Below are 14,172 nucleotides of genomic sequence, written 5' to 3'. Positions count from 1 at the left end.
AAAATAAAATTAATAGTAAAACAAATATCGCTTCCAATCACAATCATTTACGCAAAAAAAAAGGAAAATGACATTATCCAAATGGGATGTTTTTTTTTGTTCAAGTGTAAATTAAAGTCTATATATTAAAAAAAATAGAATAATAAACAACCCAAACAAATTCATGAATTTAGTTTGGATCATTATTCTTTGTTGTTGTTGTTATTATTGGCCATTCCATTTTCATTTTGAAAGAACAAACAAACAAACAGAGATAATGATCATGGTCGAATGATTTAGAAGAAGAAACTTTTCTTATCCCTATCATCATCATCATCATTTAGGATCGAAAAAAATGGCGAAAACTAAATTAACGAATATTGCTAAATCGATTTAAAGACCATTATTCGAATGAATAAAATAGTAAGAAATATAATAATTTAACATCAAAACAATAAAAAAAAAGTCCAGTTAACAATATTTATTTATTTATTTATAAAGTATATATAATGTAATTAAAAAAGGAGCTAAACCCTTTTTTATCAAAAAAAAAATATGATGGCTGCTATATGAATGAATGAATGAAACAACAATGTATAGAATGTATAATAATAATAATAATAATGGTGATAATTGTTTGATTGTTGCATAAATGAATGAGATTTTGATTGATTGCTACAGATTATGCTTAATCTTTCTGTGTGTGTGTGTGTGTGTGTGTGTGAAATATTAGTAGAAAAAAAAAGATAATTAAAAATTCGAGCTAAAAAAACATTTGAATCTCAATAAATAATACAACAACATTTATAATGAACTATTTCGTAGGTTTTTTTTTTGAACTTCTCATCGATCAAAAATAACAAAATAACGATAACAGTAGTTTGACAGAATTTTTTGTTTTGGTTAGAAAAAAAAATCAAAATAATTAATTTATAGGACTGATGTTGATGTGGACGGTACATTATTGTTTACTTGGACAACTAATGATTTTAAATCTTCTGCACTTTTAACTTTTCTTGGCATATTTGGTTCTGGATATAATGAATTACGATGATATGGATTACCAACAAATACTGAATTTAATCTTGGCCTATATGCTGGATGATGATAAGTAGTACCAGATGCACATTGATATAATTGACCACTTTCAATCATACGATTATGATGAAACATTATATCACGTTCAGGTATTAAACTACCACGACTTTCTAATGAAATCATATTTGGTGGTACCGATGTACATGTATTCATTCTTGATGTTTTTGGATGTAATGAATGCATTGAATTAGGAAATGATTCTTTATATTGTGGTTGATATGGTTCAAGCATTCTTATTTTGCCCCATTTATTAAAAAATATAAATATACAACCAATCCATGCGGCAATAACAATAACAACAATTACTACTTCATCTTCACGTACCATCATACCATCGGTCATTTCATCCGGATATGTATGTATCGGACGATTTATAAATTTACGATGTGATCGTCGTGTTTCTATTGGAGCAAAAAATATAAAAATTAAATCATCCAAAACATCATTAAATAAATGTGAATTTATGATACAAATATGTAAGATAAATTGATAAATTCACCATACCATTATCGGGTGAAACAAATTGTACTAATCTACTTTGATTTGTTTGGCCTGTTTCGGATACTGCATTTATTCGTAATGAATATTCTGTACCCGGTTGTAAACGATCCAATGTTAGATTGGTAAAAAATGGTGGTACTTCTTGAATCACTCGATATCTTTTATAATATTTGAAATTTTAAATAAAATTTAAAATTAAAATTTAAAATTACCTTGATTTAGATGGATGATAAATAATCTGAAATGATTGTAAATGACAATTTTTCAATGCTCGTCGATCATAACTCCAATGTAATCGAACTTCAGGTGGATACCATTGAATCAATACCACTGACATATTAACTGGTCGTGGTAATACGATAATTTCTTCATCATTATCGGTTATATTTTTTGAAGGCAGTGTATTGGATACATTATGATTTGTAACCAATCTTGTTGATGAATGATGATTATAATGATCATACCAATTTGTAAATTCTCCCAAATTATAGCTTAAATTGGTTGTTGATGATGATGGTGTCATTGTCATTGTTGTTGCTGTTGAAACTTTATTAGGAAAAAAATAAGAAAAAAATTCCAAATAATGAGAAAAATCATAAATCAAAAAGGAGAAAAAAAAACCTAAAACATCATCATCAATAACAATGACATGTGACAAGCATCATTGTAACAAAATAAAATTAATTTTCAGAACATTTCCTGTACTAATTTCTTTTTTTCGAAAAAAAGAGATGCTAAAGCAAAAGATAAATTGATTTAAACTGTGAAAATAATTCGTGAAAAAAGAAATTCTCAGCTATTCCAATTAGGGTAGGTATTTTTCACTTAATGATTAATTCATATCATTGTGAAATGAATTTGTGGATCGTATTTTTTCTTTTGAATCGGTTTTCTATGGAAAACAAAAAGAAACAATTTTTTTTGCAATTCTTAATACATGCATTCAAAACAGGCAAACTAAGAAATAAAAATTATGAATTATTTATTTATATGAAAATGATTTTTTTTTTCGTTTTGTATTATTATATTTATTATCCAAAAAGAAGGAAAAAATCCAAAATCAAACCTTGTGATTGTGCTAGCTTAAATATTGCCAATATTGAAATGATTGTTAAAAATGATGATTGAATTTTATACGATAAAATAATTATTGAACGTTTCATTGATGATATTATTGTTGTTGTTGTTGATGATGATGGTGACATTTCATAATCACAATTATAAAGATGACAATAATCGTTAATGCCAATTTGTTTAGTCATTATCATTTCATTTGAAATCATTTCTTATTTCTGTTGTTGAATATCCATTAATACTTTTATATATTTTTTTTCTTAAATTGAATTTTCTGTGTTTTATATGTCACATCAGCATAAATAGAATTTTTCGGACAATTTTATATAATGTAAATATACAGGGTGATAATCATTATCATCAAATATTCATACATGTATTCTACAAATACATTTAATAACATTACACCATGATGATAGAATACACACAGACACAGACAGACAAACAAACATAGTTATTTTTGGTTTCATTAAACAAACCGATAAGATTAAAAAGAATATAATTGGCTTTGACACATCGGGCACTATTTTTTTTTTGTTTTTGTTTTTGGTGTAGATGAAAATCATCAAAAATTAATGAAATTATTATTATTATTATAATCATATTATTTGATATTGTTTTTTCGTGCTCGACATGTTTTTATTGAAGTTCTTTTATCACTGATATCAAAATAATTATGAAAATATGATGAAAACAAAAACAAACAGGCAAAGATTCTTTTTACAAAGAATAAAAATGATTATCTTGAATTTGAAATTGATTTTGTTTTTGTTTTTTTTTTTGATTTGATTGTCGATCATTGATTATTATTGATTTCCGTTTTTTGTTTTTGTTTTGTTTGCAATCTTTAATTGCGAGGCAATTTTTAAGGATGAATAAAAAACGATTTTAGCAAATGAAGAAAAATAAATCAATTTTTTTTTTGATGATTAAGATATTTGTCAATGTTGTTGTTTTTTTCGTTTCAGTGATGATGATGATGATGATGGCAGTTTAATTTGTTACAAGAATCAATGTCTTTAATTCTTTTAATTATTGCCATTGTTGTTGTTGTTGTTGTCCATTACGTCTAAATCGTCATTGTTGTTGTTGTTTATCTCTTACATTTACACAAGAAAAAAAAGCATATTCAAACGGAAAGAGTCAAAGATTGTAACTAGATATATTATATAAAAAAAGGAAAAATATTAATAATATTAAAAAGAAAACCCGAAACAAACAAACACATAAAACATACAAACAATCATTTAATTCTTGTTTTCTTTACTGACATTCGTATATATTCTAGGCCCTTTTTTTATAAATAATGATGATGATGATAAGAGGATTGGTTGGTTGGTTGTTTATAAGTTATTGTGTTTAGTTTGTGTTTGTGGTAGGCAAATACGATGACGACCATATACCGTATATTATAATACGGTCGATGGCGATATAAAATTACGATCTGTTGTTCAGTATGGAAACACAAACAAAATGTAGAAGAATCGAGATTTGAAAATTCTCTATACATTCATGGTGTGTGTGTGTTCTGGTACACTCGCACGCATCATAAATTACACCCATGTGCAAAAAAACAACCAGAATTCATTTGAACGAATATTTGTATGGATCATATAGACACACCATACACCACCGACCAACATTCAATTGTAATAATCAATCGTTAAATTTTTTTGTTTGCGACAACTTTTATAGTTGAATCATTTCTTTTCTTTTCTTTTCCTATAGATTTCAGATGGTGATGATAATGATAATCATAATAAAATAAACTTCTGGCTTTACACCATTTTATTTTAATTTTATATTCTTTTTTTTTTTTTTTTTGTTCTATATAATTTATTACATAAATGATTATTGACTAAACTTCTACTACCTTTCAATCACTATGATTATATTTATCACCATATACACATGAATAATTTTGACCAGAATTGAAAAGAAAAAAAAATCAATGAATGAATTGAATGAATGAATAATAAGCATATTTTGACAAATGAATGAATGAATAAAAGTTGATTTCATAAATGAATAATAATAACTTGTTTTTTGTTTTGTTTCTGTGATCGAATATAAAATGATTTATACGAAAAAACAAAAATAAATTAGATGAATGACTTTTTAAAAGAAAAAAAATTCAAATTTAAAATAAATTTTGTCTCCATGACGTAAATAATTCATATCGATTATCGTCATTTGATATTTTTATTTTGTCCTTTTTCAAAAAAAAACGATCATTTTTCCAAAATTATGTAAAATTCTTCTCCTTTTTTTATTATATAAATAATATACAAAATTTACGATAAAATTACATTTTGGGAAACATGTCAATGAGAAAAAAAACAATGTTTACAAAAATTTCATTATGAAAATGAGATTTGTTTGTTTGTTTTTTTTCAAATATGCAATAATAAATACAAATGAGAAACATGAAAAAACAAAACAAAGGGTTAAATAAAGAATAATAATGGTTTTATAATATAATATTTATATAGTGGAAATAAAATGAAAATATGAATTTTAAAATCAAATAATCGAAGGTTGCATGATGGAAACAAAATATATTAAGGCATATTTTACACAATGAAAACTAATCTATAAAATATATTTCAGTTAAAATTGTGCCAACATATGAGATGTTCAAAAAAAAGAAAAAGAAAAACAAATGAAATTCAAATGCCATTTGGACGAATTTCAGTTTCTAATTTTGGCGGCAACGCCATTGGTGGCTGTTGCTGTGGTTGGGGTGGATTTTGTTGTTGTTGGTTTTGATTAATATTGGTCGATGTGAATGATGGTGATACGATTGATAACTGTATATGAAAATTATAGTAATAATCAATCAAAATGAAATTATTAGTTTAAAATTATTACCTCTTTGTCACGGTCGAGTTTGAAAGATTCGACAAGTTCTTCGACACGTTCGGGTGTTGGGCCCCATTTAAGAAATCCGGCATCGTTTTGTAGGAAATAAACAATTGTATTATAAAGAGATTTAACGCGAATTTCGTTTGGATTGCAAACATGTTGAAAACCATGCCTATATTCATGTTCAGATGCCTGTAAAGTCAAATGCATCCTTTTAAATTTATTACTTTCTAGCCTGGAGATTAATTTCTCTGATATTTCCGGTTTTTCTTGTATAAATATGATAAAAGATAGTGGTTCCATAGAATTTTCCAATAATTTTTCAAAATGAGTTATAGTAGCATTGATCAAATCTTCTGAATCAGGAGGATTTGCTTGGAATGAACCGGATATTGGATAAAAGTTAAGTATCGATCTATATTATAACAAAGAAAAAAGAATCAATAAACAAACAGGAAACAGGAATATAATCAATCAGTTAATATATTATATCTAAAAAAAACTTACCCTCTGGAACCAAAATAACCATCAGTGTCTGGAAAAAATGAACAATATTGTCGAAAATAACAATTCAATGGTGATGCAAAACATTCAAATGTAACGCCAAAATGTTTGTTTAAAGCTCCGAAAACGGATAATGGAAGAGAGTTCTGTGAACAGAGGCCTTCATTCTTATCGTAAAAACTCTATAACGATAAAAATTTATTATTAATCAAATTTGAAACAAAACTGATCCATTACCTGATATCTTTTCAAAAGACACCAAACACGTGTTAAGAAATAGTTAAATTTTCGATCATCGCGACAATTGAAATAATATAACATTTCTAATTTTTGAAGATAATTGGTGTTCAATCGTAAAATTTCGGCATTCTTACTACAACGAAGAATTACAGTCTCTTTTTCAGTGATCATTAATGTTGGGGGTAGTTTTGGACAAGGATACATAAGATAGGCTGGATAGCAAGCAATCTTTTTGTTATTCATTCTTATGGAATATTCTGTAATTAGTAAAAAAAAATCGAATTAGAATTTATTATTGCAATTTTATAACAATAATCTACCTCTGATATCTTCTTTTTTAGCAATTTCAAGATTCATTTCTCTTATTCGTCGAGCATATTCCGCTGAAACATGATATATTTTTAGACAAATTGCTTCAACAGATGATTTTGCCGCATCAATAATATGAGGCTGACATTGTCTTTTCAGGTGTTCCAATCGTTCGATATAATCTTCAAATGTTGCATTTAATGTTTTTCTTATCCAATCAAATGCATCTTCTACATTCCATTTGACAATTTTTCGACTTTGACCGGAAACAGGATGAGCTTCGATTATTTTCTTTGCAGCTTCAGCATATTTTGACAATTGTTTACGAGCTTCTCCGCTGAATTTTGGTCGAATCAATTTAATTGGAATATCGTTCATGATTTCTTGATAAAGCCAATTAGATAATTCATTTATACATTCGGATGGCAATATAGGATCACATCCTTTATCGATGATTTTACGTTCGATAATCCATTTGGTAAAAGAATCTTTTGGAGGATCGATTGTTTGTCGAGCACGACATAATTCCCAATATTGTTGTCGTAATTTGTGAACGCAATTAAATCTGGCTAATTCAATGTCCGGATGTGGATGAAAATAGTAAAAAAACGATCCCTCCCAAATATAACAATTGGGTTCAATTTCAAAATCAAATGGTCCAATCATAACTTTTTTATCATTGCTCATCACATCATTTTTGTGTTGAGCAAATGGTGTAAATGCTGGGTTAAGTGTTTGATAAATTGGTGGTGCTATATGATCGGAATGAATTGGTGGTTGAAATTGACTAACTGGTGGATTATTGGCTGATTGTATTCCCAATGGATCAGTCATTGGATCAAAAATATTTGACAATTTTGGCATTTCCCATATTGATTGATTAGTGTTTTTATTATAGAAATAAAATCGTCCTTCACGTTTACTCCATATTTTTCGCCAACCTTGTTGTAATAATTCATTTGGCAAATCATGAGACGGATCATTAGCGATGGTTGCTGCGGATGCATTGTTTTGATTTTGTGGTGGTGAAAGTAATGATTGGTGACCATGATGATGAAGATGTTGAGATGTTGGTGGAACAGGGGCAGTTGGTGTTGTCGGAGAAACAGGTATATTAACTAAAGATGTTGGCCCACTGTTCATATCATGGCCATGATGTTGTAAATTAGATGAAGTCATAGTGTAACTTGGCAAAGATGTTGTTAAATGATTTGCACCAAATTGATTGTGCAGCATAGCTGTTGAAACAGATGAAAAGGCTGATGTGGATGAAGATGAAATTAGATTCATATTGTTATTATTGTACAATGAACCAAGATAATTTTGTTCATTAGAATGATCAAAATGGTGAGCATTAACAGAATGATGATGATCATAAGATGATGATGATTTGGCAAGTATAATGGGATTCTCTTCGAGGGTATTTAATGTTTTACTACCACCAATTTTATCAAATCCATATGCTAAAGACATATCACCGGTGGTTTCAATATTTGTTTCTTTTACAGGTACTTGAATGATGTTATTCAACATTTCATTAGGTTGATCATAATTTTCATAATTATCTTCTTCTTCCGTTTCATCATCTTCAAAATTTACTTGTTTGGCTTTTGATCGATTTGTTTTTTTCTTCGAAATTGATTCTTTATTCTTTTCAACATCTTTCAATTTTGGTTTTCGGCCACGTTTAGTGGTGGTGGTGTTGGTGGTCGATGATGGTTTCGTAACTTTTTGTGCTTTTTTTGGCTTTGATTTATCAATGATCGATGTTTTTTTATTGTTTGTAATAACAGGAATTTCATTTTTTACAAGTTTATCTTCATGTTTACTGTTAATTGCTGTTTTCTTAGATTTTGATTCCGAAACTGTTTTGGATGTTTTACTAATTTTGACATTTGATGATTTATTATTATTGGCTTTGGTCGTATTTGTTATTGGCGATAATAATTCGTTTGATAAATCATCCGATGATTTGGTCAATGTTTTTTCAGTTATTTTTGTCGATTTAGTTGTCGTTGATGGACGACCTCTTCCACGGCCTTTAGATGATCCGGTGGTATTGATTTTCTTATTATTATTCGTCGTCGTCGTCTTTTTAGGTTTTGGACTTGTGTCCGATTTTCGACCCCTTTTAGCCATCTAAATAAATCAATCATATCAAAAATAAAGAAAAAAAATCCAAAATTTATAAATTGTTCCAAGAAAAATTTATGAAATCCTAAAACAGCATATATTGAAGCGCATACACTGTTGTGTTTATCGTATCTTCACTGTGTGTTATTATGAATGCAATGTCCTTCGCACGCGAGAAGAAGAAGTGAAAAAAAACCATTTTCATTTTGGCGCCATAAATTTTTTTTTCCCATTTTTTTCAAATTTAATTTGTATTTAAAATATTTAGATTACGAAATGAATGCTGCCATCTATCATAGTTTTAATTATTGATATTTAGATTTTTTTAAAAATTTAAATCTTAGATTGACAATTTTTTTGTTTGTCAATTTTTGACATTCGAATATATGGAATTTATGAATGAAGATATCGATTTGTATCAATCCTTATTGAATTCAAATAAACTTACCTCTGAATTTTAGTCATTTAATTTTTTTAGAAAAAAAATGAAATGAAATAAATTAATAAAACAAACATCAATCATTTTAACGATGGTGATCATCTAAATCTATCGAAGATGATGTTTCGAGAAGATATCAACAAAAAACAAATGATTCGTTGATTGAATTCAAATATTAAGAAACAAAAAACAAACAAACATATGAAGAATCACTTAGATAATTCCTTAACAAACGTATAACACACACACAAACAATTACCCGATATATTTTTTTTATTATTCGGTTGTTGTTTATTTCACTAATATTTGTTGTTGTTGTTGTCGAAGTGATGTTTATGTTTGATGTGTGTGTGTGATATTATGGCATACATCTTTAATAATTTTTTTTTGTTGTTGAGTAATCTTTACTATAAGAAGTATTTAATGTATATATAGAAATATGGCGTATATTGATTTTTTTTTGTTATATGTTCGTGTGTGTGTATATATAGCCCATTATTTTGGATTTATCTTGGATTTGTATGGATTTTTTTTTCGGATGCTGCTAGCTGAAAAAAAAACACGAAAACAAAGACAAGACACCAACAAATGAGTCGTCCTCCTTCACAATAATAATATTGTGAGTGTGAGTCGCGCGCTTAATACTCTGTGTGTTGTATATATCATTCCATAAGACAAGGTTGGATCCACACGACGATTCTTTTTCCATGTTATGATCAATGTTAAAATTTTCAATACACAAGTATATCCATCTAGTGGTACAAAAATCAAATGTTTTAATATTTAAATTTATTTGTTGTTGTTTGATTATTAGGTGAAAAAAAAGATATAAAATTTAATTTATAAAAAAACTTGGAAAAAAAACATTTACAAAAGATTATCATGAATTTTTTTTAATGTTGTTGAATTTGATTCAATATCGTATTCGAGATGTTTTGGTCGACATCCGTCTTCTTCCGGTGGTCATAAATGTATTATCCGATGATAATAATTTTGGCTGTTCATCCGCACAAACTGGACAACATTCACCTTTGATAAGAATTTTCTGACATCCTGGTGGTGATGGTTTACATTTTAATCGTTGACATTTATGTAGACCATCTTTACAACGACATTTTATACAACTAATTTCACCATATGGATCAACAGCTGGATTCCATTCATCACCATTTCCATAAATTTTTCCCCTAAAACGACAGCTTCCTGTTGCAAGAGCTTGTTCAACATTATCATCATTTGATGCTTGATCTGACATCGATTCCATTGATCTTGTTGATGTACGACATTTTTTACAACAATCCATTGGATTTTCTCGATAAGCATCACGTTCGGCACATGGTAATGGTGGACATTCATTACGTTTACATTTAATTTGTGCATTTTCAGTACACATACATATTGTACAACGATCAAAACCAAATGGTGGAATATATGGATGCCATCTTGATCCAATTAAATGATATCGTTTTTCCCCTTCAAAATAACATGATTGATTTTTGTTCGATGTATAATGTGATAATTTATTTTTACAAATAGGACAACATTGTCCAGGTACACGAATCTGTTCTTTACATCTAAGTTTTAAACATACTTCACTTTCACATTTAACACGTCCACGTTGACAGAAACACATTTCACAATCATCATTTTGATTTTTCCATTGTGCACCTTCATCATAAATCTGTGCTTCATAATAACATTTATAATTTGAATTAATTGAATTCATTGATGGATATGCTGATTGATCCATCATTGCTTTACGATCTAATGAATTATGATCTTCATATGAAACAAATGATGTTGCATTCAACATATCACGAAATATTTTATTCTTGCCAAATTCATTCGATTCTAATAGTTCATAATAAAGATCTTGATCATTCCAAATCGCTGAATGTGTAGCAGAATTATGTTTTCGAATCACACCGATCAATGAAGATTTTTTATTAATATCATTATTAAATGATAATGAAATTTTTAGATGTCGATTACGAATCATAGCACGATATGGTTTTGGAACTTTTTTCCATGATCCAAAAATAACAAATTGATTATTTGATCCAGTACTTTTATTACCAAGTACAATATATTCTTCAATGATTGTATCATCAAGATCTTGAAATCGTACAAAAGTAGGTTTATTTGGGCTAAACAGTAAAAAAAATTGTCAATTAGCGAACAACAACAACAAAAATCATCAAAAATGGTTTCATTCAACTAACCTTGTAGTTTTAATAATGAATGCTAGTCGTTGTTTATTTAAATGGAAAAAAGCTCTCGTTGCTACTGTCGTCATGTTTGATGAAATTGTCGTTGATGATGATGATGATGACGGTGACAGTATGGCATAGAATTTTTTACGAAAATTTTTCATAAGTAAAGCTTCTTCCATTTTTTGACTAGCAATTAAATCTTCAATATTATTGACATCTGATCAAAAAACAAACAAACAAGCGAAAAACAGAAAAAAATGGCATTATTTTGATATATTCCTCAGGTATTATTGGTAATTAATAAATAGAAAATGATTAAATAACAACAAACCTTCAGGACATGATTTACAGCAACGTTCAGGTAATAATACGGGATTTTTACATGTAGGCTTTGGGCAATCATTTTTAAAATTTCTACAATGTACTTTGGCCACTACACGATTATTATTACCTTCAATATTTTTTCTTTGTACAGCTATACATTCACAAAGTATACAATAATATACACCGAATGGTTCGATAGTTGGTTTCCATTTTTCACCAATTTCATAAACGTCTTTATCAAAAATACATTCTATATAAGAAGAATTCATATAAGATAAAAAACAACAAATAAATAAAAGACAGATTAACAAAGAATTTGTTTGTTTGTTTTTTTTCGTTTGATTTTCGTTTGTTTTGACATTGAACATGATAGGTACAATGACCTGAACAACAACAAGTGTTAAACTGTCATCAGATGCAACAGGTGAATGAAAAATTTTATTACTTACGTGTTTGTTGTGATACTTTTGGTACAATCATAGCATAATCTTCAATTAACGGTAATTTAGTTGAAACATATTTTAAATATTGATTTGACCAAAATAAAATGATTAATAAAAAAAATTTTGTAAATAAATTTATGAATAAAAAAAATTTGGCCATTGTTTTTTTTGCTGAATGATGATTGTCTGGATTGAAATTTTTTTTCAAAATTACAGAAAAATTCTTGGTTTTTTGTCTTTACTTTGTCCTTTTTTCGATATGAATGAAAAGTGAAAAAAACTTGGTATATAATCAAATAACACTTTGGTCACCATGTGTTGATATTATTATACATGAAATTCCAAGAAAAAAAAATAAAACCAGTAGCCGATACATAAAACACAAAACAAACAAGTTTCCTCAATTAAACCAGAAAAAAAAGTATTTTGTTTCAAATTGTCGTTGTTCAATGAAAAATGTGAAAACATAAAAATAAAAACAAAGCATGAAAAAAAATCGTTGATAAAAATCTATTCCAGATGACAGTTGTGGAATTGGCTAATTATAAAAATGGAAAATTTGCGCGGTTCCAAATTGATTCAAAAAACAAACAAAAAAAAACAAATGAAAAATCAAGAAGAAGAATCGAACCGAAGTGTAATCGCGATGAATGTCAAATGTAAACTGAACTGAAATGAAATTTTCTGATTCAACATAGTATCAGAAAAATTTTCTGGCCTGTTACGTTAACGATAATAATTTTCTTTTCTTTTTTTTTGGTTGAATCATAGATAGATAGGTATAGCACACGCGGAGAGAGAAAGAGAAAGAGATATGACACATACAGAATTATAACCATAGTATAGTGTGTTCTATAACGATTTAATCTTTAAATATGTAAGATACAAGAAAAAAACAACTACCATCATCATCATCAAATGTTCCTAGAGATTTTTCACATTTGACAATAATAATAATAATATCCAGCTGAAAAAAAACCGACGAAAAGCGCGGATGGACCAAAACGAATACTAGAGAAAAAATCAATGGTAAAGATTTTCACTGAACTTTTTTTTTCACTCTTCTTGCTAAATGGATGATGGTCCAGAAATGATATTTTGTTGTTGACCCATAGGTAATTTTTTTTTCTACAACAACTATCAAAATGTGAAAAGAAGAAAAAAATTTAAAGAAGCCAGAAAAAAAAAGATTATTACCCACGTTAAGATCAATCGTTAATTTCATATGTACATAAATATGTTGTGTGTGTGTATTGTTCTGTCATATTATTGGGGCAAAATCACTTCACACTTTGGTATTTATTTATTTTTTATTTACCGAAATCATTTTCTCTCTTATTCGCGGTACCGGATGACGGAAACAACAATGGTACCTCTCTCTCTCTCTCTTTTCTAAAGAATTCTGATGATGGTTTCAGCAAAATTATTTGAAGAAAATGTTTGCGGTGACGGTTAGCTAGAATGTTGATGTTGTTGACACAAGTAATTCAGAAAAAAATTAGACAAAGTTTTTTCTTGGTTGTTTGAATAAATAGAAAAAAAGGGGTTCCGAAAAAATGCCAAAAGTAGATCATCAAACAACGACCAAAAAAGAAAGAAGAGAGAAGTGTGTGGTCAAATTTATTTAAATAAATAAAATTTTTTCGCAAAAAAATAAATTCAAATAACCAAATGACCATTGAATTTTTCTTCGTTGTTCTGGTTAATGTTCCTCCTGTGTTGTTTGTTGGTCTTTCCGGTCAAAAAAAGAAAAAGAAAAATTTCCTTAATGTTTGTCATTGTCATTTGACAACAACAAACGGCAAATGGTGATTGTCACCTTTTTTTTACCCGATGATACATCTCATTATCATCATTATTATCATCATCACACCTGTGTGTATATATTGATTGAATGTAATTACAACTCATTAACCTACCTGATAGTGCCATAAGACTGTGTGTGTGTGTATGTGATTACCCGCAATGATTTTCTTCCTAATTTTTTTTTTCTTTAAAACATGACACATTAACACACACAAACCGATGAATGATCAAAAAAAAAATTTTT

The 14,172-nt window shown here is 28.1% G+C and overlaps 3 protein-coding genes across 5 annotated transcripts; all 3 read right to left on the bottom strand.

The window, feature by feature from the left end:
* Positions 1-510: 510 nt before the first annotated feature.
* Positions 511-3,985, bottom strand: LOC142644840 (uncharacterized). Its single transcript, XM_075819399.1, has 5 exons — positions 3,890-3,985; positions 2,645-3,808; positions 1,791-2,124; positions 1,582-1,736; positions 511-1,478 (listed from the first exon to the last, which is right to left on the bottom strand). Exons 2-5 carry the CDS (start codon positions 2,859-2,861, stop codon positions 910-912), a joined length of 1,275 nt encoding a protein of 424 aa, XP_075675514.1. The 5' UTR covers positions 2,862-3,808; positions 3,890-3,985; the 3' UTR covers positions 511-909.
* Positions 3,986-4,612: 627 nt separating this feature from the next.
* On the bottom strand, positions 4,613-9,384 carry LOC113792856 (mRNA (2'-O-methyladenosine-N(6)-)-methyltransferase-like). Its single transcript, XM_075823931.1, has 6 exons — positions 9,152-9,384; positions 6,582-8,709; positions 6,259-6,518; positions 6,025-6,203; positions 5,524-5,932; positions 4,613-5,462 (listed from the first exon to the last, which is right to left on the bottom strand). Exons 2-6 carry the CDS (start codon positions 8,707-8,709, stop codon positions 5,322-5,324), a joined length of 3,117 nt encoding a protein of 1,038 aa, XP_075680046.1. The 5' UTR covers positions 9,152-9,384; the 3' UTR covers positions 4,613-5,321.
* A 509-nt stretch (positions 9,385-9,893) lies between these two features.
* LOC113792860 (uncharacterized) lies at positions 9,894-14,153 on the bottom strand. Of its 3 annotated transcripts, XM_027342817.2 has the most exons (5): positions 14,042-14,134; positions 12,129-12,167; positions 11,687-11,929; positions 11,365-11,572; positions 9,894-11,289 (listed from the first exon to the last, which is right to left on the bottom strand). In XM_027342817.2, the coding sequence occupies exons 1-5, from the start codon at positions 14,052-14,054 to the stop codon at positions 10,056-10,058; spliced, it is 1,737 nt and encodes a 578-aa protein (XP_027198618.1). In that variant the 5' UTR covers positions 14,055-14,134; the 3' UTR covers positions 9,894-10,055. The 3 variants fall into 3 exon arrangements, with proteins under 3 accessions (XP_027198618.1, XP_075680067.1, XP_075680062.1); XM_075823952.1 differs by lacking the exon at positions 12,129-12,167 and having other exon boundaries at positions 14,042-14,153; XM_075823947.1 differs by lacking the exon at positions 14,042-14,134 and having other exon boundaries at positions 12,129-12,788.
* Between the last annotated feature and the right edge of the window lie 19 nt (positions 14,154-14,172).

Source organism: Dermatophagoides pteronyssinus, unplaced genomic scaffold (genome assembly GCF_027571235.1).
Source record: "Dermatophagoides pteronyssinus isolate colony J.1.1.1.1 unplaced genomic scaffold, Derpt_VIB-CSIC_2022.12 sq0001, whole genome shotgun sequence".
In the NCBI taxonomy this organism is placed as follows: Eukaryota; Metazoa; Arthropoda; class Arachnida; order Sarcoptiformes; family Pyroglyphidae; genus Dermatophagoides; species Dermatophagoides pteronyssinus.
The sequence above is the reverse complement of the archived record's forward strand: the minus strand, read 5'-3'. Positions and strand labels throughout refer to the sequence as shown.